Raw genomic sequence first — 26,759 nt, forward strand, 5'->3', positions numbered from 1 at the left:
TCATAGGGGCTCACCATGGGCAAGTGACAGTACCCCTCTATGCCTCCCAACTATGGGTCAAATAGTAGTTGTCAACTTGGGAGCAGGAGTTGGCAGCTGTCACACTCACCTGGCTCTCTCACTCTCCTCTCTGCCTATGCACCCACTCTTGACGCATCTCCTGAGGACAAGGACGCCTTTTATGCCCACGTTAGCGAGGTCATTCATTCCGTCCCGGCCGGGGACTATTTAGCTCTGCTTGGGGACATCAACGCCAGAGTTGGAGGGGATGTCATTGCCTGGAGGCCGGTCTTGGTAGCATCAATGACAACTGCTCATGACATGCTTACCATGTTCCTTTTCATCTGGACCTATTAGATCCAAGGTTACCTGGATGCACCCCCGGTCCAAACATTGGCACCAACTTGACTCGCATTATGGTTAGGAGGCGCCAACTCAACGCTGTCAAGAGGTACAGGAGCATGCACTCTGCAGACTGTGACACCGACCACGCCCTTGTCTGCTGCATTTTAAAACTCACCCCAAAGAAGATTCGCAGTGCCACTCCAATGCCCACTCTAAAGCTAAACACTGAGCTGATGCGGAAACATGAATACGTGGCAAGATTCTGTGCGCGTATGGAGGGCCTTCACTTCAGAGTTGACGACACTCCTGAAAACATCTGGGCCGAGCTAAGAGGTTCCATGACGGAGGCTGCATCTGAGGTCTTCGGCCTTTGTAGTAGGAAACAGCCAGATTGGTTCCTTGCAAGCTCTGCTACTCTGCTCCCGGCCCTTGCTGACAAGCGTGCTGCTCACACTGAACAAGAAATTCAGGAGATGTGCAATTCTTTTGCCGCTGCCTGCACAGAGTTCGGACTCACCATAAGCCTCAGTAAGACAGTGGTGATGGCTCAGAACGTTCCTGCTCCCCCTCACGTCACCATCAACGGCACAGTGCTATCAGTTGTCGAGAAATTTGTCTATCTCGGCTCAACTCTGACAGCAAACAACAGCCTTGATGGTGAACTGAATACCAGAATCGGTCGTGCCTCACTTTGGGCGACTTCAGTCTCGTGTCTGGAACAACAGCCACCTTTCTCTCAAAGTAAAGGTTTGTATATGAATCCTGTGTGCTCTGTTCTACTATATGGAAGCGAAACGTGGCCTACATACCGGCAGGAGGAGCACAAGCTTAATGCTTTTCACTTCCGTTGTCTACGACAGATCCTTGGCCAGTCATGGCAGGATCGGGTCCCGAACACCACCGTGCTGAAGCTCACTAACAGCAGTGACATGTACACCGCGATCCGGAGGAGACGTCTTAGATGAATCGGCCATGTGTGTCGTATGCCGGATGAACGTATCCCAAAGTCCATCTTCCATGGGGAGTTAGCCGTTGGACACCGCCCTCGTGGCCGACTCAAGCTCCGCTTTAAGAATGACGTCAAGCGGGACATGAATGTCTTTAACATTAACCCTGACCGATGGCATCATATTGCGGAAGACAGGGCAGCTTGGCGGTCTGCGCTGACAGAAGGCACCACTCTCGTCATGCCAAGCTTACATCAGCTTTTGCACAGAAAGATGGCATGTTAGACATCGTTTAGATCGGAGCTTGCACTGCGAAAGGCCTTGATGATGATGATTAAATAAATATATATAATATATAATAAATACACATATACACACACATATATACATATATATAAAAAAACAACCTTTCTGAATTCAAAAGTGTTTATTTAGTTTGACCAGGTTCTAGCATTACCATCATATACATTTTCCCCAGTAGTAACTTGCAATTACATATATAATATACTATGTGAATACACAAATTGTAAGCATAAAAAAAATACAAATACAAAAACATGTTATAGGATAATAAGTATAGGAACAGCAGTGAAAGTGCAGCAAAAGATAAAGTGTAGCAAAAGACAATTCAGTCTGCTTTTGCCCGTATTCAAAATACATTTTGCAGATTGCACGCTTTAATTGGAGAGAGAGAAAAAAATCTGAGGTGAGATACCAGCCTCAGGAGAAAAAAAAAAAAAAAACTCACCGGGGCCCATCAGAAACAAGTTTAAGTAAACAGGCAACTGAAATGTAGACCGTGGCTGACAAAGTCCAACAGACATAAAGGAGAAGTGAGATTGGTGCATCAGTGTGCGCATCCTACTTTCTCCGCCAAGAACTTGGGAGACAGGACGAAAAAAAAAAAAACGAAAAAAAAAAAAAAAAAAAGCGAGTTTAAGGGCTGCAGCGCCCTACACAGTGATGACCATCACTCTCCAGTGTCACGGCCTGGACGATGGGCGTTTTCAGTGCGCTGTCTGGAGCCTCGGAGGCCATAACAGAGGCACGTTTCACCACAAGACACTGACTCAGTGAGCAAGCAACTTAACACTCCACCGATACGAATCCAAACCTCCTCTCTAGCTGCTAAGACACAAGGTTGACATTAACTAACTAGGTAACTGAGAGGATATGTAAACATACAGGTCTTGAAACCAAACTAGAATGTGGTATCACATAGTCAAGGTAAGTAAACATGTAGTATTATTGTTTATAAAACACTAGCCATGTAAACTTCGCCTTGATCAGGCATTATTAAGAGATCGTATGAATCTCTGCAAAAAATTATAGCTTGTATTCCACTAGTAAAAGCCCTTTGTGTGTGTGTGTGTGAGAGAGAGAGGATTAGGAAAAATAACATGCACTGAATATGATGCTCTTTAGTCTATATACAAGATGTCTAATAGATATGCTTGAAGCCTAGCAAAGTGATGTGTTATTTCCCTGACCACAAGTCCAAATGAAATTCAGATCTTGCGTCGGTTCATTAAAGGCAACATTGTTGAAATGTTTTTAAATAAACTACAGGATTATGTATATTTGGAATCAACTTTCAAAAAGTTGAACCGAAGCAAATCAAGAACTGCAGTGTTAAACTATGTAGATGTTCATTTTTGTCACTCTTCTAGAAGTGCCCGTTCTGTCTCCATCTCTTACCAAAGTGTCAAGAAAATAAGCCCTACAACGCCACTAATTAACAGTCGCTGTCATGCAAATAAAGCGTTGTTCGAAACGGTATTGCCAAAACAAATCAGACCGAATGCTTCCGTGGCTTCGCCTTAATTCTCCAATTAAACCAAATCTAGCTCTGTCACAAAGTCAACAGTGTTTGGTGTTTTTCACCCCAAAAATACGTTAAAAATAGTTCCAGTTTATCCAAAATCCAAGTGGAATGAATGTGGGGATGGAAGACAAACTATTTCTGCTCTGTTCTGTTTTTAACCAACTCAAGGCAGCAACAGTAAAATCTCACAAAATGTGAGGAAACTTTGAGGCAAACTGTTATGGATGTTTTCACCCAGTATAAAAACTAACACTATGCGAGTCAAAAAAATAAATAAAACCATAATTCCATCTGCTCTTACAAACACGCTAAAACAAAAATCCTTGCTATAAAAATCCACCTTCCCTCCCGTCAACGTTATATATAATCCACCTTATTAATGTAATCTCAATAAAAAAAAAAAAATACTTTTACTTTTTTTAAAAACTCCACTCTCTTAATTATAATTTTAAACAACGAGGTTCAACTTTCTGGCATAATATACAGTTTAAGTTGTTGTTTTTTTTACCATTTTAACAAAATTGCTCACTGGACCACAAATGACATAAACACTTTGTGAAAGTCGATAAGAGACCCTGAGTAAACATGATTGGACCAGGCGTGATTGAGGCCCTTTTTGCTCAACTTACTAATGACATGCATATTCCTACCTTTCAAACAAAACCATTCAGATAGATCCACCAATGTCAAGAAACAACAATCCGGTATAACTGTGCAGGCACAAACAAGTGTCAATTAATCTAAAACAAAACAGAACATCCATTCCAAATAGGTTGTCATTCCGCTTGAGACAATTCTCTCTCGATGTGATATGGTGCGTGTTGTTTTGCCCGGCAACTGCAGGACCGGAGGATATAAAACACAGTTGTTTCACATTCGAGACCCTTGTTCTTGAAGAATCTGCAAGAGAGGACCAACTGTTAATGGATGGATTGGATGATGAAAGTGAGCATGTCTAAATAAAACAGGGAAAGACATTAAATATTTAATATATGACTTAAAATTCATCCCAAAAAAAGGGGACAGCTCATTTCTGTGAATCAGTCCAACAGTGAATTCACGTAAATGTTGACAAACACCTCAATAGTGTTTTACATATAATTTCTGAAAACAATTTAAAAAGTGTAAATAAATGGCTGTACATCACTATGCATTGTTTAAAAATATAAATAATACATCTTAAGAGCATTCATTTAAATATGAATGTAAACAAACATTTACATAAACAAAATATAATAAAATGTATATTATATATACAGGTCCTTCTCAAAAAATTAGCATATTGTGATAAAGTTAATTATTTTCTGTAATGTACTGATAAACATTAGATTTTCATATATTTTAGATTCATTACAACACAACTGAAGTAGTTCAAGCCTTTTATTGTTTTAATATTGATGACTCGAGTATTATTGATAATACTCATGAAAACCCAAAATTCCTATCTCAAAAAATTAGCACATTTCATCCGACCAATAAAAGAATGGCCATTATGTTCAGTTATGCACTCAATACTTGGTCGGGAATCCTTTTGCAGAAATGACTGCTTCAATGCGGCGTGGCATGGAGGCAATCAGCCTGTGGCACTGCTGAGGTGTTATGGAGGCCCAGGATGCTTCGATAGCGGCCTTAAGCTCATCCAGAGTGTTGGGTCTTGCGTCTCTCAACTTTCTCTTCACAATATCCCACAGATTCTCTATGGGGTTCAGGTCAGGAGAGTTGGCAGGCCAATTGAGCACAGTAATACCATGGTCAGTAAACCATTTACCAGTGGTTTTGGCACTGTGAGCAGGTGCCAGGTCGTGCTGAAAAATAAAATCTTCATCTCCATAAAGCTTTTCAGCAGATGGAAGCATGAAGTGCTCCAAAATCTCCTGATAGCTAGCTGCATTGACCCTGCCCTTGATAAAACACAGTGGACCAACACCAGCATCACTGACTGTGGGTACTTGACACTGGACTTCAGGCATTTTGGCATTTCCCTCTCCCCAGTCTTCCTCCAGACTCTGGCACCTTGATTTCCGATTGACATGCAAAATTAGCTTTCATCCGAAAAAAGTACTTTGGACCACTGAGCAACAGTCCAGTGCTGCTTCTCTGTAGCCCAGGTCAGGCGCTTCTGCCGCTGTTTCTGGTTCAAAAGTGGCTTGACCTGGGGAATGCGGCACCTGTAGCCCATTTCCTGCACACGCCTGTACACGGTGGCTCTGGATGTTTCTACTCCAGACTCAGTCCACTGCTTCCGCAGGTCCCCCAAGGTCTGGAATCGGTCCTTCTCCACAATCTTCCTCAGGGTCCGGTCACCTCTTCTCGTTGTGCTGCGTTTTCTGCCACACTTTTTCCTTCCCACAGACTTCCCACTGAGGTGCCTTGACACAGCACTCTGGGAACAGCCTATTCGTTCAGAAATTTCTTTCTGTGTCTTACCCTCTTGCTTGAGGGTGTCAATGATGGCCTTCTGGACAGCAGTCAGGTCGGCAGTCTTACCCATGATTGCGGTTTTGAGTAATGAACCAGGCTGGGAGTTTTTAAAAGCCTCTGGAATCTTTTGCAGGTGTTTAGAGTTAATTAGTTGATTCAGATGATTAGGTTAATAGCTCGTTTAGAGAACCTTTTCATGATATGCTAATTTTTTGAGATAGGATTTTTGGGTTTTCATGAGCTGTATGCCAAAATCATCAATATTAAAACAATAAAAGGCTTGAACTACTTCAGTTGTGTTGTAATGAATCTAAAATATATGAAAGTCTAATGTTTATCAGTACATTACAGAAAATAATTAACTTTATCACAATATGCTAATTTTTTGAGAAGGACCTGTATATATATATATTTTAATTAAGTGTCATAATTACTATAAATTTGTAAATTAGTTTTTATATTTTCGGTTTTAATTTTAATTGAAGTTCAAGTTCTAGAAATTTATTTGAATTTATTTTTAAAAATGTTTTTATTAATTTTATGTTTTATAGTTATTTTGGTAGATCAAGTTAACCAAAACAAAATTAAAAAGTAATGATGCCAATACAATTCAATACAAACTAAATATTATAGTTAACTAAACATTTGGCATGGTAAAGAAGAATCAAATATCTTTGATTTAGGTCTATTATTTGGCATCATTACTTTTTAAAAGTAATTATTGTAAACTTGTAATAAAACAAATGATAAAAAAAAACCCATCTTAATCTTATTTTATTTCAGCTATATATACACACACATATACATATATATATATATATATATATATATACACATATACACACACACACACACACACACAGGCCACTTTATTAGGTACACCTTGCTAGTACCAGGTTGGACCCCCTTTTGCCTTCAGAACTGCCTTAATTTTTTGTGGCATAGATTCAACGAGGTGTTGGAAACATTCCTCAGAGATTTTGGTCCATATTGACATGATAGCATCACGCAGTTGCTGCAGATTTGTCGGCTGCACATCCATGATGCGAATCTCCCGTTCCACCACATCCCAAAGGTGCTCTATTGGATTGAGATCTGGTGACTGTGGAGGCCATTTGAGTAAAGTGAACTCATTGTCATGTTCAACAAACCAGTCTGAGATGATTTGAGCTTTGTGACATCATGGTGCATTATCCTGCAGGAAGTAGCCATCAGAAGATGGGTACACTGTAGTCATAAAGGGATGGACATGGTCAGCAACAATACTCAGGTAGGCTGTGGCGTTTAAATGATGCTCAATTGGTACTAAGGGGCCCAAAGTGTGCCAAGAAAATATCCCCCACACCATTACACCACCACCACCAGCCTGAACCGTTAAGACAAGGCAGGATGGATCCATGCTTTCATGTTCTTTACGCCAAATTCTGACCGTACCATCTGAATGTCGCAGCAGAAATCAAGACTCATCAGATCAGGCAACGTTTCTCCAATCTTCTATCGTCCAATTTTGATGAGCCTGTGTGAATTGTAGCCTCCGTTTCCTGTTCTTAGCTGACAGGAGCAGCACCCGGTGTGGTCTTCTGCTGCTGTAGCCCATCTGCTTCAGGGTTCGACGTGTTGTGCGTTCAGAGATGGTATTCTGCATAACTTGGTTGTAACGAGTGGTTATTCGAGTTACTGTTGCCTTTCCATCATCTCTAACCAGTCTGCCCATTCTCCTCTGACCTCTGACATCAACAAGGCATGTTCGTCCACACAACTGCCGCTCACTGAATATTTTATCTTTTTCGGACCATTCTCTGTAAACCCTAGAGATGGCTGTGTGTGAAAATCCCAGTAGATCAGCAGTTTTTGAAATACTCAGACCAGCCCGTCTGGCACCAACAACCATTCCACTTTGAAAGCCACTTAAATCCCATTTCTTCCCCATTCTGATGCTGGATTTGAACTTCAAGTCGTCTTCACCACATCTAGATGCCTAAATGCATTGATTTGCTAATTCGCTAGAATACGTCTTAATATATATATTGAATTAAATGTGTATGTGTTATAAGAAATGGTGTGGAAAAGAAGCCTTGATTGTTTCTTTTACTAAGAATTTTATTACTACTTGGATAATGGCAGTTTGATCGAAAAAGAAAATTTAACATTAAGGCATTTCAGAGCAAATAAATATAAAAAAGTACACTAAACATCGTAAAAAAATCTGAAAACCTTTCCAAATAATCACCCAGCCCTAAACATGAGGCCTTTGCTTATTTGTACAAGCGATCGTGTGGCCCTCACAGGAAGTGTGCAACAATGCCTTGGTGATATCATCCCAAAGTGTTTATTACATTACACTATTACACTATCACAAAACTAGTGAAACAGAGCCGAATGAAACCACAGAAGATGATTTTCAGAAGGAAACTTGTGGCTGCAGCATCTGATGGGGAAGCATTAAATATTGAGCAGGTTTTCATCATTATCTGGGATCAGAAAGCAGACTAGATGAGCAGAGGATATAATTGTAGGGCTTTCTAATAGGCACAAGTACAGGCAGACAGCATGCGTCAAATTGAGCATTAGTGACACAGATTCAGAGAGGGAGCGAGCGAGCGCCACTGCCTTCAGCATTCAGCAGAGAGCTAATTATCAGCTTTAGTGATATGTCAATGATGCCTCACCAAGAAATACTGAAGAAAAAAAAAAACAAAAACAAAAAATATTTCCACATCCTCAGTGTGCATGGCATGCATGGAAACAAAACACTCGGGCATGAACACATTTGATCTGGTTAATCAACTCTTTGAGTACTGTTATGTCGTGTGACCATCTGAAGAGTAGAGCTGTGGGATATTGTCTTACGATATGTGCGGAAGTGACTATTCCTCTCCGGGCACGAGGGAAGAGCGCACCGGAGACTGTGAAAAGGTTCGGTCAATCTCACCTTGGCCTTTTCACTGGGCTCGCTGTTTGTGCCGTATGACTGATTGTGCAGCTCCTTGGAGACCACGCAGAGGAACTCTGCTTGATCCTCATTTCCGTAGTTGTACGAAGAGCCGATACTAACCAACTGGCAGGAGAGAGGAAAGGAAAACACATGACGACAGTATTTCCATAGTGAACCGATTTGACTACATAAGACATAAATACAAAATACATTCCTTACATGAAAAAAGCAGAACCCAATCATGGGATACTTTACATAAAAGACCACAGAGAACAATTTGAAAACAAATAACAAATGTGTCCAGGTCATATTTTACCACAAATTAAAAAAAAAAAAATTGCTTACAATAAATAATATTTTTAGAGTTTTTTTTTTTTTTTTTGCATTGCAGTGATATTTTGTGTTAAAGAAATGACTGTAATGGGAAAAAAAATAATAAGTTGCACTGCAAATATTTATGTCAAAGTACTATTACTGAATTTTATTTATTAAAATTAAAAATGATATTTTTTTGCATTAAAGTAATACTAAATTTGTGGTGATGAAATGACTGCAACGATACATTGATTACATGTATATATATATATATATATATATACATATAAATTATTTCTTAAGCATCTCATCCAACGCCTCCCTTGCTAATTCCAAAATGTAATTTTAAACCGTAACGGAGGCTTGAGCCGTTGATCGCAGACTAATGCAGTTAATAACTAAGTTATGAGAGAGAGAGATTACCTGTGTGAGTCTGTGCGTCTCTCAGTAGTGTTCGGCAGCAATGTCTCTAACGTAAGTTATAGTGAAACTTAAAGTTAACTTTCTTCACGAACAGCGCCGTTGTTGTTACCTCGCTTGTGAAAAGTACTTTTTATTAGCGCGTCTGTTAACGTGTGTGAGGGAGAGGATATATATATATACACGCACACACACACACACATATGAGAATTTAATTGCATTGCAAATATTTGTACATGGTTTTTATTTGTATTGTTTTTACTAAATTGTATTTAAATTAAAAAATTCAGCTGATTTAATTATGCTAAATTACTAATTATTTATATTATATTCCAAAGCAAAACATTTAATTTGAAAGCCACTTGTTTATCTTTTGGTGTAAGGAAACAAACTCTAATCATGACAACATGAGTGTTTGCTTGTGGGGGAAAAAGGGAAAAAAGAAGAGATGATGTCGTCAATGTCTGTGTCGCATTGAGCAATATTATGGAAAAGTCAAGTGGGCAAGCGAGATGAAGAGAATCAGTAAAATCCATCACAGATTATTCACAACCAATCTTTTGTTTAGACTCTGAACAGGAGCATCAACATCTCAGGAAGGCGACTCGAGTACTGATGCCTCTATCGCTTCAGTTTCTAGTTAGTGATTAGACTGAGCCACCAGATGCTCCCTTAGATGCTTTACTCACCACAGGCTGTTGAACTCCAGAGACTTCCTCACACCTGCCACTGACTACAGATGAACTCACTTGAGCACCTGACCACCCACCACACCACAAATTACAGCTTGTCTCTCAAACACCCCAAGCGTAAAAGCTTCACTTTGTTTCTATGCCTTACCCTTCCACCACAACAGCATGAATATGCAAAAATAAAAGCAAACACTGTTTAGCATGCTAGTCAAATAAAAGAGAACTTCCAAAAAGAAAACCTTCCACTGCTCCTAGATGCCCTTAGATAATATCGATCTCAATACTAAAAATTTCAGACTGCACCCTCAAGGCAAAATCACGCATCACTATACTAACATAATACACACTTGTTCCATTGTTTTACCTTAAAGGGATAGTTCACCCAAAAATGAAAATTTGATGTTTATCTGCTTACCCCAAGGGCATCCAAGATGTAGGTGACTGTTTCGTCAGTAGAACACAAACGAAGATTGACATTTTTTGAATCAGCATTGACACTCCTAATTGAGTTGGTAGATAGAGTGTCAATGGTCCATTTAAGAGATAGGTGGTGGTAATGCACTTATAAGTCTGTGATCCGCCATAAAGCAAGAAGAAAGTTGTGTGAGCGAGCTCAGGACAGTTGGACCGGGTAGTGGATCAGAGGTTAAAAAAAAACTATATAAATACTGTTCAGTTTCTTGCACACCAATCATTGTGTGTCTTTAGACCTCAATGTATCATCACAAGCAGCAGCGTTTAATTTGGTTTTGTCTGTGCATGTTTTTTTTTCTCTCTCAAAGAAGTGAGTAGCATTGACTGCCATTATATAACTGACAGACAGCAACGGTTTGAGTTAAAAATCTTTGTTTGTGTTCTACTTTTGGGTGAACTATCCCTTTAAGGATTTTACACCCTATAGCGCCATTTTGGAGAGTATCACATACATAAACAACGTATGTAATGTATCTAGGGATGTTAATTTCGGTTATTTTTCCTAACGTCAACCGACGCTCGTTAGCCGATTATTAACCATTAACCGACAAGATTATTTTAAATTAGAACTGAATTAAATTAGAAAGAATAGGTGTCTGTGCCACGATAAAAATACTAACATTTACATGCGCATAAACCAACAGACAGAACATGAGGATTCACGTGGTCAACATAGCTATCATCATGCACCTGCAGCGATTCTGCGAGCGGAGAAAAACATAATAAAGCTAGGTGCGCTCTCTCTCTAATATATATATATATATATAAAACGAATAAATAGGCCTAGACGAGAAATATATTTTCACTTAAATAATAATTTAAAAACGAAAGAAAAACTATGCAACAAGTAGCCTATGCAGAGTTTCGGTTCATTTTTGTGCTGCGCGAAAGGAAACCAGACGGCAGAAATCGGCATTCTATTTTTTAGGCTTATTTTACAATAGCGCAAACATTTGTTTTTATTGTGAATGTACACAAATAAAAGCAAACCTTTTACAATTCCGATTATCTTCATGACTAAAAGGAGTAGTTGCTTCCACTGTTCGAAGGAAAAAATAAATAAAAAAAATCAGGACAGCTCCAGCACCGCATGCACGCACACAGTTTAGTATTCTACCTTGACAATGCAGCCGGTTCATTATCATTATAAAAAAAACAATCAGTCAAATATATGGGGAAAAAAACACTGCTCAGTTTAAATAAGGCCTAGCCTATGTAGTAAAATCTGTGCCGTTAAGCGTTATCACCATACCGCTGTGAAGTTATGCAAAACATTTAGTTTTACGTGGATATTGGAAAGCGAGTGAAGTAGGCCTACATAAAAGATAAATAATAGGCTATTTTGGCAAATACATTGCGAATCCGGAAACATTTGATTTTGTGTCGAACGAGATACAACGTTGGTTTCAGTTTCGTTTTAATTGAAAGGATTTGTTGTGGAGTGAGGGGAACTAAAATAGCCTAGCTATGTTTACAGTGTTTACTATGTTTGTAATTCGCGTTGGCCTATTTCTGAATGAAATAATAAAATGCGACTTATAGGCTACTTATGTTTCTCTCTCTTTTTTTTTTTTTTTTTTATATGCGTAGCTTATTTGAACCATGCAGCAAACCTTTAAATATTTTGATAAATTACTGAAAAAAAATAAATAAATAAATAAGTGACTTTAAACCGTTTGTATTAATCGGTCAAAATTCTTATCGGTCGGTTAACGGTTAAAATGAACAACCCTAAATGCATGTACGCGGATATGTTGTTTAAGTTCAGATCAAAGTATAAACAACGTTTCCGTGTACGGTGCTTCTGACACAGAACGTTGTTTATGTGATACTCTCCAAAATGGCGCTATAGGGTGACGCGGAGGAGACAATTTGTTGAATTAAGTCGTTATTTTTGTTTTCTTTGCGCACAAAAAGTATTCTCATAGCTTCGTATTATTTTAATGATGTCCTTGTTACGTTTCTGAGCCTTGATCGTGTTAGAATCCTTGCTGTCTATGGGAGGGTCTGAGAGCTCTTGGAATGCATCAAAAATCTCTTAATTTGTGTTCTGAAGATGAATGAAGGTCTTACAGGTTTGGAACGACACGAAGGTGATTAATGACAGAATTTTCATTTTTGAGTGAACTATACCTTTAAATTGTGGCTATGAATTAAGAACACAATGTCAAAGCAAGCACTTTCCAATCTAGCTATTTAAAATTAATCAACTTATGATGGATGATGGCATACAATGTTGATGGAAACAACAACCCAGCACTGTATCTATTGCAATTCCTACGCACAGCATTTTTAAAAGATACATTTACAGGGAATGCATACAGGGAATTCTGTCACCTTACTGCTGCCTACATAAGGCAACATATCAGGACGAGCCAAAAGCAGGTCAGGAGAGCACACACACCCCACTCACTGCACTGGGGAAAACCCTCCGATACCACACGCTTCAGAGATTGACTAATGCCACCTCCACACCACATGAAGACAGCAAACTTCCCCATTCTCTACAGATTTTACTATGAATTTCCAACGGATGGATGTCAGTGTATTTAAACCTGAGCTGGTCTGGTTCACATGTTTTAAGAGAAACAAAAAGCACACAAACATCAAGTGAACAAAATGTTTTGCAAACTGGTGTAAGTGTAGTAAAATTAGCATCCCCACATTTGAATCAGTAAGTAACTTCGAACCACTGAAAGTAGCAGAAGCACCTTTTTAAACCACTGGCTTTAAATTACAGATGTCCACAGATGACCATCATATTTAAAGAACAGCATGTTAATCAAAGTTGTCACACCCTGTCTACAACAGACACAACTGATGACCACAATAGCTGGAGTCAATCCACACTAGAAGCTGCAAGCTATTGTAAAGTGTTCATTAACTCAGACCAATCAACAGTAAGCTCAAATAAATTAATGATTACTTATATATACACAACTATGCTGCAACAACTGATGAATGGCTGGTTTTATGATTAGAAAATATTTCATCCAAAATATTGTAATGTACAATATAAAAAAAAAAAAGAGATTTGAGATTACATTTAACAGGTGTCGTCAAGTGTTTTTAAATGTTAATTGTTTTTTGTGTTTTTTTGGGGGGGTGAGTATTCTTAAGATTAATGAGGACACATTTATATGATCAAAAATGCAGGATAACAGTAATATTGTGAAATATTAAAATTTAAAATAACTTCTCTATTGTAATATATTTTAAAATATAATTTATTCCTGTGATTTCAAAGCTGAATTTTCAGCATCATTACTTCAGTGTCACATGATTCTTCAGAAATCATTCGCTGCTCTAGAAACATTTTATCATCAACACTATTAAGATCAGTTGCGCTTCTTAATATTTTTGTAGAAACAGTGATATTGGTAGTATTGACTTCTTTAAAAAAATACTACTGTGTTTTGCTGTACTTTTGTATGTAATTGCTGTAAATATCTTAGTGACTCCAAGTCTTGGACTGTAATATATTTAATCTATAGTATATTTAAATTAAAAAGTGTGTGATATCAGCCAGTAACCGATATTATACCAGTATATTGTGCATCCCCAAATAAAATTCTACAGTTTTCCTAAAGATCTGAAACAAGAGGGCAATCCTAATGCTCTCTTGTGTTTCTAATCACCTGTTCAAACTTCCAGCCATCTGACATGGTGGAGACCATCTGGGTCAGTTCCTCCTCCTGACACTGCAGGACTCTGTAGACATGCTTCACAGGGAGCTGAAGAAAGAGGAAAAGCTAATGAAAAGACAGAAAAAAGGAACACCTTTTTTTTTGTCAGTGCTCTGACTTAATTGCAAAATGACTGTCATTCCTGCAGACCCACAAATGTCATCAGATTAAGCTGAGAGGGCAGATTTCAGAGGACACATTTGTCATGGGATACTGCAAGAACATTTTGAAAGGACCTGGAAATGCTGTAGAAGATGAACCTATGTAAATGAAAGGTCTGCAGAATGACCCAAGTTACAAATTTTCTGACTGATTTATATGTTTGAAATCAATAGGCCTCATTTATGAAACATGAACAGAACAATTGTGTAAATAATCGGTTTAATAATTTTTAATAAATATGAGCTAAACCACTGAAAATGTACTCAAGGCTTTTTATTTCTTTGGAATATCTTCTTTTTTTTACATTTATGAGTTAGCTTTCATGTTTCCAATAAGCACAAGTTGATATACAGTGTACTTTAATACCCCTGCAGAACAACCCTTTTTCTATATTTTGAGGATTTAAATATTTTTTTAATTTTGCACAATAATATACCTAAAATTTTGTTAGATAAATAAAGTAGCATAACAATCTTAAAATAAAATAAAAAATCTAAAATTACATTCAAGCTCCAAATGTGACATACCTGAGCCGTCTTACAATCCCTCTCCCTGATTTTGTCTTTGACCAGTTTAATCAATGAAGTAATATTGTAGAATTCAGCCTCTTCCAGCACGCCTGACGGATGAAACAGATGAAATATTTCATCAAAAACCACATATCATTAACAAAACAGCTTAATGTCAAGAACATGTCGCAAACATGTTTCAACTGAATTTAGCTGCCAGTGAGAAAACAGGAGAAATCTAACAGCATGTCCAGACATATCTTAAAAGTTCATGATGGCATTCCCATCATACCTTCCTCTGCCAGGCCTCGGTTCAGCACCAGCTTTCCATGTCTCAGATAGTTGAGCACCGGACCAAAATAAGTGGGATCGCGGTCTATCAAATAAGCCCCGGTTTCATCCTGGATGATGAAAAAGCATTGTTAGTATCATAAGACTCGTCTCCAAAGGATTTCAGCATAACAAACATCATTTATTCAAATGTCGATTATTAAATCAGGCTTAAATGATTTTGCTTAAATGATAGTTTGTTTAAATCGGTATCAGTACTGAAGTGTGTCTGTTAAGACAAGGTGTGGCTGACATTTAACATACATGCTGCAGAGCTCATAGGGACGCTGATCCATCTGCAGCACAACATCATTACCACGGATCAATACCGAGGTCAGAAAACTGAGCTTTATTCCACAATGTTTACGCTCAAACAAAAGCAACTGGCAAGTGAAACTTTGCAGTTCAATCATGCAATTTCTGTTTTGCAATGAAAACGTCTTTTACTGTAAGAAATATTTTTGACTAAGCCGACGTACAGACTATAATTCTTTGTCTTTTTAGCGGCTTTCAACTGTCGTTGCCCTAATAAATGATGCATACTGACCTTTAAAAGTTTAAAAGCATCCAGACAACCCTATTTCTTCTTCTGTCACAAAGAAGAAACTAGACGATTTATTAAAAAGACCAATATCCTTGTTTGACATGATAAATAATCAAACTCAGTGCATAACATATATTAGCACTAATTAAACCAGTTTAATTGGATGCCAATTCTATTCTGGATCAGTTCCTCCCAAGTATAGCGTGTTTTAAGTATTAAAGGTGCTATTTATTCATTTAGTTATTCACATCATTATTCAGTTAGTTATTTACCATTTTGCTGGCAATTAAAAAAATAATAATATAGGAATGAAAACCTTAAATATGTAAACTAATTTTTTTTTTTAATATATAATTTCCCTACTTTTAAATATTTATAAAGTAAACTACCCAGCAACTCGATTGTTTTTTTTACTGTTTACTCCAGATAAACACTAGCAAAAGTATTTTATTGTTTAATAAGATCATTAATACAGTTTATATTTTCACAGTTTAATCTGATGAACATGATTAAAATAGTTTAATTGGTTTAGAACACAAGTTTAACACAATACTTATTTATAATAAGTAGTAGTAATCATCATCTTTGGCTTATCCAGATAAACAGTAGTAAAAATACTTTATATTTCGGTAACACTTCACATAATATAGCATAGCATTAGTCAATGATGTAGATATTATGAATTACCAATAAACATTTCATAATCTTGGTTAATTTCCATACATACATTATTATGAATTGTTAGCTATCTAAATACATTAATGTGAATATATACAATTGTACATATGAATATACATTAAATGCTGTAAAAGTATTGTTTATTATTAGTTCTTGTTAACTAATGCTTTTAAACAGAAGCTCGTGAAGAGTTTAATCAGATTATAGCTAGTCACTTAGTTTCCAGTCAGACAGACGTTACTAACAAAGACTAGTAATCTTAGTAATAAATAAGGTGTACTTGGACAAGCATTAGTAGTTTATATTACTTATGGTTTAGCGAGAACAACACTGGTATTAAGTTCTTTAGTTAGCCCTTGACACGTATCGAAGCAGGCAAGTTTGAACAAATCAAAAAATATAGACGAGGTGTTCTCGTATTGCAACATTAAAGGCTTACACGAGCTGATGCAATTTACAATATACTGCAAACGACCTCTTTAACTAGAACTGACTTTATTTGGCGAACAAGCTAACGTTACATCAAGTGTTATCATTTAGGCTAAGCTAGTAAGCAGAGCTCCATTCACTGTAACTTTACCTGCTAGCCGTCTAGCTACAATATTAAAACACACCAATATAGCGAAATGAAACAATACAGATCAGTAATTTTGAGTTTTTCCAGGTTAACTGAAGTGTTTAAAGACCAGATAAGCGAAGTGGCGGTTAGTGTTTGTTGTCATGCTCGCGGTATAAATACCTTGTCAGAGTCGAGGTCGGGGTCGGCCTGGCACAGGCGGTACAGGAAAGACTTCGGGTCTCTACACAACGTTTGTCTCGTCGTGAGAAAGTACGTGCCGCCGACGTTCAGGCGAACCCATTTGGACGAGCCGCCTGCAGACGGCTGCAGTCTCTCTCCGGGAGAAAGAGCGGGACACCTGCGAGCGCTCGAGCCGCTCGGGTCAGGGCTCTTCTCCGCCATCCCTCCTCTGCACTCCCGCTGCCTTCACTGATGATGGAACTGAACGAGAGCAGGAAGTGTGCGGAGTTTGAGAGCCGCTGTGCCGTCCCATCCCAGCCAAATACACAGCCGGCTGTGTCTCCAAACACACAGTGCTGACTATCCTGCTGCGCGCGCAGTGATGCCCTAGAATTATACCTAGATAGGCAGCTCGGTAAGTTTTGACACGTAACCATGATTTTTTTTTTTTTTTTCTCGAACTGTTGAGACTTTTTATACCCTACAGGAATTCACCCCCCCCCAACTTCTTTCTTAGTTCTAAGAAATCATGTTGTTATTATTATTATTTGTTTTAATGCTTTATTCAATGCCACAAGAGCAAGAGTATTATTCACAGTCAAATTAACATTAGCTGCCAGAGAGAGAGAGAGAGAGAGAGAGAGAGAGAGAGAAAAAGGGAAGAAAACTGCTTAAATTTCAATGCTTTTTTGTTTTTTTGTTTGTTCCAAGAGATTAACATATAATTTAAAGTCATTTATAAAATGTGCAAAATTTGATTTACATTGCGCCTACTTCTTCTTATGTTTATAGAATTTTCCTAACAATATAAACAAATGTATAATATGTTGCTCTTTACAATTCAAATTTTTGTTTTCTGTATAAAAAAGTACATCAAATATCCAAATTTCTATCATACACTCCATTTTTCTGTTAATATAGAATTCCAAATCCTTCCAAAATAATCTTCAGTAAATACAATGAAAACAAAGATGCAAAATAGATTCTTTTTCTTGACCACAAAATTCACAGGAATACGAAATATTAAGCTTAAATCTTTCCAAAACATGCTTAGCAGGATAAATTCTATGAAGTATTTTGTAAGACACTTCCTTAATTTTGTTATTGATACAAAACTTATCTGGTAGTTTTCATGCTTTAACCCAAGAGATAGAAATTATGTAATTAAAAAAGCAGAAGTGGACTGACAAGGACGTCATTGAAAAATCATGCTTTGGTAGATCTTAACAAAGTGATTATGACATAGCTTAAAAAGTAGAAATTATGTAACAAAAAGTGAATTATGACATACAAAGTCAAAATGATTACATACAGAGTAATAATTATGAGATAAATAGCAGAAATTATAAATTACATCAATAAAAAGTGCATTGTGTTTTAGGGTTAAAGAAAATGTCTGTAAACTTAAACTTAAAAATTGTGAGAAAGTCAAATTTTAAGATAAAAAGTCATAATTATAAAATACTGAGATAAAAGGTCAAATATGACAAAAATTTGAAATTATGAGGAGCTAAATCATAATGAGATTAAAATGTTAAATTGTTATAAAAAAGGCAATTAAAACACTGTCAAAATTCAGATATACTAAGTCATAATTGATAGACGTCAAAATTATGAGATACAATGGTAAAAGTTGAATTGAATACATTGACTTTTAGTCTTAGTCATAATTTTATTTTGTATCATAATTATGATTTACAAAAGCAATATATTTATATTTTTTTCTTATTCTGTGAGAACAGGCTTCCATAATGATATAGGTAATATTTCTTTGGTTTAATAAGATAAACACCAGTAAACATTTAATATAATGTATCAATGGTTTAGTTTGACAAACACAAGTAGAACAGTTCATATTTCAAAGGCTTAGATAAGTATAGTGATCTAATTTATATTTATGGTTTAATCAGATAATTTATCTGCATCAGTGGCATGAGAGCGTGCATGATTGTGTTCTCATGTTCAATAAGCATCGAATAAAGACTATTTGAGTGAGCCACGTGAAGACTGATAATACAAAAGACAGTACAGTGAATAACAGGCATTTATCATCACTTGATGGTCCTGCTATCGCTACAATATAAAGCGAGATGCGTTTCTCTTAGCTGTTGTTTTTCTGTGTATGAAAGCCTGTGGGCATTCTCTTACTGTATATGTTTCCCTAAAACCTGGAAAGCTGAATGGTGAGTTAATTCGCTATGACCTCATTTCAGCTCTGCAAGATGTTGAGAAATGTAAACAACCAGCATGCATGAGAGAGCCAAATGTACAAGACATGGAAAGTCTATTGGGAGCTGTTGTCTTAGCACTGCTCTCTCGCACATGCTACCAACACTCTGTCAGAAACACAAGCAGAAAGATGTTACTCTTTATATACTCTTTTATTATGAGACTTCTCCTGGACATTCTTCAGTATCATTATAGGTTCGCAGAAACCCAAAGGGCATAAACACTGAATCTGATATCATTTAAGTGACCTGATTAGGACACATAAAAATCTTGCAAAATATTACAGCCATCATTTACATTCAAAGGCTTTACATCTCAATATTTACAACACGTGGCCCCTGAACACGAGTCAATTCAAATCTCTGAATATTAGAATTTAAATAATATTAGGTACTACAGGCTGAGCCGCTGTCAGCAAATGCTCTTATATAAGAATAAAATGACACAAGGTGCAAATCCAGTAACACTGTGTTACTTTCTGAATAATGCATCATCTGTACATCACAGTTATATTCGCTGACAAACCTAGTCGAGTTATAAATACACGATTGAACAATTCCTCAAAAAATGCAAGGAGAAAACACAACAGAAGAAGAAAAACACACTTCTGTGCTTGGTTCTCACTTGTAGTTACAGCATTTTTGTTTGTCTGTGCTGGACCAATATCCTCTTAAATGTACAATAGTCAAAAACTGCATCTGCAAACACGGTCCTTATTTACAGTTGCGATTCTCTTCACAGCTCAATTCCCGTAGGTATAACACCATATTTACACTGCAAGAGAGTGACATGGCTTTTGTCACAACACCTAATGCTGCTCGCTTGCTGTGTATACTGTGTAACGTACCTTATCAAGTACTTATTTTCAAACTAAACCCATGTTTATAAATATAAATAAGCAGATTTAAGGAACCCAGTGCAAGTTTCACATGTGAAACCACAAAAAAAAATCATACTGAATATAACAGCTCAAAAGTGATTATTTTTCAGATGATGATAATTACATGTAATATGATATTATATAGGTGAACAACATGACTTGGAGAATAAATATAAATATATTAATGATATGTGTATCAATTTAATATGTACTTGACCTGTAGGATCATTTGAGTGTCCTCTATAGCTATCCTTCTTATTTTAAAAGGCAACAGATTGAGTGTTTTTTTTTTTCCCGAAGCTTTTGGGATACTTCCCATGTATATACATATCTACATAAACATATATATATTGTACAAATTGTGGATTTGCTGAGTTTTACTAATCTTTAATTTTATATTACACCTGCTAAATATGACAAAAACACTAAAAACACAAAACTTTTTACTTCAAGAAGGAATATTGATGCACTAGTCCCATAAATGCACAGTTGACTTCCTGATTGGTAGTTGAATGGTGAAGGACTCAGACCTCTAAGACTTGCCTTGACTCCAATGCTCTTCTGATGCCCAGCATGCCAGTAGTCTCTTATTAGTGATATACTGTTCCCCAAACCTCTTGAATCTTCTTACACCATTTGTCCGCATTACCATTGGGATCCATTAGATAATATGTCCTGTTTGGCTGCATATGAGAAAACAATGAAAAGATTTAGCAGCATTTAGCAAAGTCTCAAGAAGTACCATGATATTACCACATTTTCTTTGGATATGTAACCTTAGAGCACCATGTTAATACTATGTCATGTAAATTATATTTAGTAATCATTCAGTATAATGCATTTATCAAAGTACCATACATTTAAAGGAACAAATTGATACCAAAAATGATAATTTGATGAAAATGTACTCACCCTCACGCCATCCAAGATTTAGATTAGTTTTTTTTTTAATCAGAACAGATTTGGAGAAATTTAGTTGTACATCACTTGCTCACCAATGAATCCTCTGCAGTGAATGGGTGCCATCAGAATGAGAGAACAAACAACCGATAAAAACATCACAATAATCCACAAGTCGTTTTTAAAACGAATCCCAAGTTGTTTCATGTTAAAGTCAACATGAAACATTAGCATATTGCCCACCCACTTGTTGGTCTTTTCGTGTTGGTCTGAATGAAAATGCAAATTCATTCTTTGCCACTAGGTGCCGCTTTTGGAGCAATAAAAATAGCGGTTTCCCCGGTAACGCTGTACACAAAGCATCACAAATGCTGTTTATCAGGCATTACAGGCAAGATGAAATGAAAGTGAGACCAATCGACCAATCACTGCAGATTAGCGTCACGCAAAGGAGGGGTTTGGAAAAAATAATCGCCAAACAAAATCGTTTGGGAGTCGTTGATCAAGCAAGGTAAAAATAAATGCATATTATAAGACAATGAAAGTGTTTTTTGCCCTTGCATGCATGTCAACCTGTTGTTGGGGACTCCCAAAACAAAAATATGAACCTTTCACTACCCATAATAGGGACACTTTAATGATGGATTTGTTTCCTACAAATATGTGACTTTTCGCTTCACAAGATGTTAATTGATGGACTGGAGTCGTGTGGATTACTTGTGGATTGTTGTGATGTCTTAATCAGCTGTTTGGACTCTCATTCTGACGGCACCCATTCACTTCAGAGGATCCATTGGTGAGCAAGTGATGTAATGCTAAATTTCAACAAATCTGTTTCCGATGAAGAAACAAACTCATCAACAATATGGATGGCCTGAGGGTGAGCACGTTTTCAGAAAATTTTCATTTTTGGGTGAACTATTAATTTAATACATCCATACAGCTTCTAGAGAAGGCAACTATTAGTCAAATAACTATAACATCATACCCTACAAATCAATTATAGAAATATATATATATATATATATAAAACTACTTATGTATCTATATTATAGTGTAATAAAAAAGTTTTCAAAAATACTAGAATTTTTACCGTGTGGACAAAAAATGTCTTGAAATTCTTGGCCTCGGGACGCAACTCTGGAGACCATGGAATTTCCCCCTTTAGTACTTTATTCACAGGATCCACATAATATAGATGTGGCCCTTCGGTCAGTAAAAGCTGACGGCGTCGAGCAAACAGTCCCTGTGAAAAATGACAAACAAGAAAGGGTCAAAAACATTTACTGTCATAACCAACTGCAGCCACAAGAGGGTACTATTTGTTTTCGTATTCAGCTCTTTAAAAAAATGAAAGAAAACCATGCACCTGTTTTTCACTCAAAACTTTTTTACCTTTCGTTTGTCAACTGGTCCCATTTTATATATCAAGTTATTTTCAACAAACTGGTGCCTTTAAGACAGAAAAAATAGCAGATGTTAATGAATAACAAGCTGGCAGTTAGTGCTACTTGTGTTGTTGAAAACAGAACTATAATGATCAAGAATTCACTTTACAACCTGCTACAAAAAACCTAACAGGAAATGCAAGAGATAAAAAAGATCATTATTAGCACATACACATGCAACCCTTAGAATCTCTATTACTATGTGTAATAACAAAATGAATGTGTTTAAACTGTGCTGTCACTACAGGATGGCAATTTAATATTTAACCAGAATGAATGATTATGAGCAGGAAAACTCATTTCTGAATGAAGGTTATAACATACCAAGGGTTGCCACTTGTTTGCTTCTGCAGCAGAAGTCGTTTCTCCTCACTGGAGAACTGCAGGTCCAGCTCAAAGGAGTTGCTGTCCAGGTCATGGATGTACTGCTCAATACTGCTGCAGGATCTCAGTGGGACGATCTGAGATGAGCTGGATGGGACCACCTGCAGGCTGCTGAACTGACTGAGGAGATCTTCATACTGTGGGATTCAAATAAATCAGCAAATCAGTACACAGTGAAAAGACCCAGCGAGCCTGCACTTACGAGCTCACAATTTGTACCATTAACTGACTTTAGAAACTTAAATATTTAACTTTAATTTAACCTGAACTCATGGCTGATTTTACTTTTGTATCAAAGAGTGAAAAAGTTAAATGAGAAATATTAATATTAAATATTAAATGAGAAAACAAATTGATGGAAGGGCTTGATTTTAGCACCATCTCTAGCTCACAGCAGGTTCACGGTCAGAAGAGAGGGTATTAGGATGTTCTGCACAAGCCGTCAAGATGACGTCATTAGAAGAAACATCATTCTAGATGGGAAGCAAATTTTCAGATTTTGACGATATTACGAAGACAAAGTAATTTTCAGTGGATTAACTTGCACGGGTTATTTGTTCACCACAAGACTAGTAATGTGTGCTAAGTAAATAGGATCAATTTTGATTTCATCCCAACTTCAAAGAAACATGAAATGTTAGCTGTAAAGTAGAACCCAGTTTTCATAGGTTTAATAAGTGGTCAATTTTGATTTCTTAAAACATGATGTATGAGGCTATTTAAAAACAAAAACAAAGTGAAACAAAACAATATAAAAAAAAATTTAAATAAAACAAAGAAACAAAAATAACAAAATAAAGAACATAAAAAACTATTAAACGAAACAAAACAAAGAAACAAAAATAATAAAAATAAAATATAACAAAAAACAACCAAACAAAACAAAGAGACAAAAACAACAGAATAAAAATCATAACAAAAAAATAAATAAAAATTTAAAAGAAAAACAAAAACACAAAAAAGAAAAATGCTACAACAAAAACCAACCAAAACACTGTTTATGTGTCATTTTTCACAGCATTCTGCATTATAGGTATGATAAATCTAACTAACATTGCCATAGAAGTCTTCATCATCTTCAGCCATGGCTGGTAGGTAAGGAGTCAGCTTGGGTGGAGTCTGAACCGGCAAGTTCTCCCATGAGATTGTCTCAAAGAACATGTGGCCTTTCAATGGATTGAACCCACCCATTTCCTCACATCCTAGCCGCTTTCTAGGGTCCAAAGACTGAAATCAGAAGGAAAACAATGAGTGTGCTTCAACATACTTGTGCAGCCCGAAAGTGATGATAGGTAATGGAAACAAAGATTCTTACCAACAGTCGCTGCACCAGATCTTTAGCTTTAGGGAAGAACTTCTCAGGAAATTCATATTCCAGCTTTATTATCTTTTGGAAAATCATGTACTCGTTCCTATTAAAAGACAAAAGTAAATGACTAACTGAACTAAATCAATATCAACTGAATGTTTGCAGCGAGGAGCTCTGAATCAGCTGAGAGAACGAAAGGGTTAAGTCACATGGTTGAGTGTTTTGTTTTCAACGGCCGTCCAAGCCAATTTATTGGTTGTAACCAAAACGGCAAGCGGGCCATGTGACCCAGTGGTTGGGGTTTCCTCAGAAGCCCTCTGTACTGTCTACACAAACAAGTCATAAACACCAAAGCCAACACTTCCTGTTATTTCACACCATGTTTTTTAAAACTGCGATTACAGCAGTGATCAACCACCAGCGCTTCAGCTGAAGTGCAAAGCATCATCACCACATTATTTTGAATGTTTAATTGAACTAAAGCTGAATTGATCAGTAACTTACCCGGCTCTAAACGGAGGTAATCCAGCCACCAGTTGGTAGATTATACAACCCAGTGCCCAGAGGTCAGAACTAAAAGAGAAATATCACAGAAATAAAACAATTTCAATGCAACTTATTCACATCTTAATCTGGTAATATTGCACATTAAATGCCAAAACCTTTTGCAGGCAGATTTTTCCGTCAGTAGCTCTGGAGAAACGTACTGTGCAGTGCCAACAAAAGAATTGGCTCTTGCTGTAAAGAAAGATCTTGATATTAAGAGCAGATTTAGGTGGGCAAAACATCATTACATATCTTCAGTGGCCGTAACCACGCTGACAACTCATATATGTGCACAAAGAAAAATGATAGACTGTTCCATATTTATGTTATTTGAGAGCTGTTGTGAGTGTATCTATAGATAATAAACGCTTCATGCCTGACCTACAAGGGGGTTAAAGGAAGTTAACGACAGTCGTTAGGAAAAAAACAACAACCAGAGCAAAGCACTTCCACGAAATATTTAATAATGGTACATTACTTTGAACGCTGTCTGCTGACAACTGTTTTGCTGTCCCGAAATCCGTAATTTGAATGTGCATGTCTTCGGTCAGTAAAATGTTCTCTGGCTTAAGGTCTCTAAATAAAAAAATAAAATACAAATACATTTTTAAAAATGCATTACGAAATTATTTCTAGGGTCATATTGTTGGTCAAAAGTGTAAATTACCTGTGAATAATTCCCATTGCGTGCAAATACTCGAGTGCACAAACTATCTCAGCAATGTAGAATCTTGTGCAAGTCTCATCAAATGAGCCTATTTTGCGAACGTATCTAAGTAGTTCTCCATTCTTTGCATAACTGAGGGCAAAATCTGATGGATTAGAAGTTAAGAACATTTTAACAAAGTAATAATGAGTTTAACAAACACACACTTGATTTCATTTCAGTTTCACAGCTCAACACCACAGTTTTACTCTGAAAAGGATACATAATTTATGGGAATCTTGAAATGTGAAGAAGAGCTTTACAAAAAAGGGATGATCTATGCTTGACAATATATCCTTCTCTCTAATCACATAGTGTGCTTTATTCTCTTTCCTGATGTGATTCTTCTCTAGAATCTTCACTAGAAAACAAATTGGCATCAGTTTAGTTCATTCAATTATGTATGTATACATATATATATATATAACTTAATATAATATAATGCCCATTACTTGCATATTCCTTTCCTGTGGCCAGTTCCTTCGCAAGCACAACCTGCAATTCAAATGTGTACAGCTATTACAACAAATCAATGAAGCCATCGTAAAACTTTATTGTTATTCAACTACCAAAAATATCTGTCACTAAACTGGCTATTTGGACCCCCAAAAAATATAAATTGGTGTTAAAATTGTTAATTATTAAATAAATATTAAACATTTTATTGCTAAGTCTTCTGACATGCAGGCTACTAAAACAAAAGTTGTACCCACCGTTGAGAAGGAACCCTCTCCTAAAATTTTGCCAAAGCTGAAATCCTCCTTCTTGCGTAATTGTGGAGGCTTGATGGTAGATGTCTTTGGCTGAGCACTTGCCTCACCCCCGCGGACCTCCATACTGAGACAGTGAGGAAGGTTGGAGTTGAGCTGAGTCCTTACCATTGATGAAGAAGCACAGGAGCACAACACCACGCTAGGCTGGATGGGAGAAGCATCGTACTGAACGAGCAAAACACACAGAGAGAGCAAACATGACACAGAGTCAGACATGCGGCTGCATGTGCAATGAGGAACAAAACCACCTTGGAGGCAGTAACCAGCAGCTGATAAAGTACAGTAGAGCTTCCGCAGAGGGGAGGGCTGTGTTTGTTTTCACCCAGGATTACGAGTACTCACATTCATTCACTCAGACCTGCCTTTGTTTACGCTGCAGAGAACGCAAAATATACCCTGCTGAAGTTACAAAAACATCATTTTTGGCCACGGTTTTGGTTAAGTGTAACCAAACTTTTGATGCTAACCACATGTACTGTACCTCAACGAAACTCATGAGGTGATCGTTTGGAGGTGCTCTCTTAGTTATTTTTTACTTATGAATCATTTTACACATAAATAG

General features: G+C 36.9%; 2 protein-coding genes across 5 annotated transcripts in view; both read right to left on the minus strand.

Moving 5' to 3' along the window:
• Positions 1 to 1,703: 1,703 nt before the first annotated feature.
• On the minus strand, positions 1,704 to 17,400 carry LOC306868647 (BTB/POZ domain-containing protein KCTD5-like). The gene is made up of 6 exons (XM_079414907.1): positions 17,023 to 17,400; positions 15,024 to 15,132; positions 14,750 to 14,841; positions 14,013 to 14,108; positions 8,471 to 8,596; positions 1,704 to 4,017 (listed from the first exon to the last, which is right to left on the minus strand). Exons 1-6 carry the CDS (start codon positions 17,242 to 17,244, stop codon positions 3,988 to 3,990), a joined length of 675 nt encoding a protein of 224 aa, XP_079271033.1. The 5' UTR covers positions 17,245 to 17,400; the 3' UTR covers positions 1,704 to 3,987.
• Positions 17,401 to 18,776: 1,376 nt separating this feature from the next.
• LOC306865613 (3-phosphoinositide-dependent protein kinase 1-like) overlaps positions 18,777 to 26,759 on the minus strand; it is a 30,576-nt gene continuing 22,593 nt past the window's right edge. Inside the window, exons 2-15 of one of the 4 annotated variants that reach the window (XM_079410326.1) lie at positions 26,138 to 26,362; positions 25,877 to 25,919; positions 25,648 to 25,785; positions 25,386 to 25,530; positions 25,197 to 25,294; positions 24,835 to 24,910; positions 24,677 to 24,745; positions 24,179 to 24,275; positions 23,917 to 24,090; positions 23,256 to 23,336; positions 22,804 to 23,000; positions 22,427 to 22,484; positions 22,125 to 22,277; positions 18,777 to 20,814 (exon numbers count right to left, since the gene is read on the minus strand). In XM_079410326.1, the coding sequence (XP_079266452.1) occupies positions 20,722 to 20,814; positions 22,125 to 22,277; positions 22,427 to 22,484; positions 22,804 to 23,000; positions 23,256 to 23,336; positions 23,917 to 24,090; positions 24,179 to 24,275; positions 24,677 to 24,745; positions 24,835 to 24,910; positions 25,197 to 25,294; positions 25,386 to 25,530; positions 25,648 to 25,785; positions 25,877 to 25,919; positions 26,138 to 26,362 (1,647 nt within the window). In that variant the 3' untranslated portion in view covers positions 18,777 to 20,721. Of the gene's footprint in view, positions 20,815 to 22,124; positions 22,278 to 22,426; positions 22,485 to 22,803; positions 23,001 to 23,255; positions 23,337 to 23,916; positions 24,091 to 24,178; positions 24,276 to 24,676; positions 24,746 to 24,834; positions 24,911 to 25,196; positions 25,295 to 25,385; positions 25,531 to 25,647; positions 25,786 to 25,876; positions 25,920 to 26,137; positions 26,443 to 26,759 lie in introns of those variants that run through there. The other 3 variants (XM_079410325.1, XM_079410328.1, XM_079410327.1) reach the window with 3 other exon arrangements.

This window comes from Barbus barbus (genome assembly GCF_936440315.1).
Source record: "Barbus barbus genome assembly, chromosome: 4".
NCBI lineage: Eukaryota > Metazoa > Chordata > Actinopteri > Cypriniformes > Cyprinidae > Barbus > Barbus barbus.

Coding starts and splice junctions, on each gene's coding strand:
- LOC306868647 (XM_079414907.1), bottom strand. CDS start 17,244: ATGGCGGAGAAGAGCCCTGACCCGAGCGGCTCGAGCGCTCGCAGGTGT. Junction 14,842..15,023: donor CCGAGGCCTGGCAGAGGAAG/GTATGATGGGAA, acceptor TTCATCCGTCAG/GCGTGCTGGAAGAGGCTGAA. Junction 8,597..14,012: donor ATGGCTGGAAGTTTGAACAG/GTGATTAGAAAC, acceptor CTCTCCTGCCAG/TTGGTTAGTATCGGCTCTTC.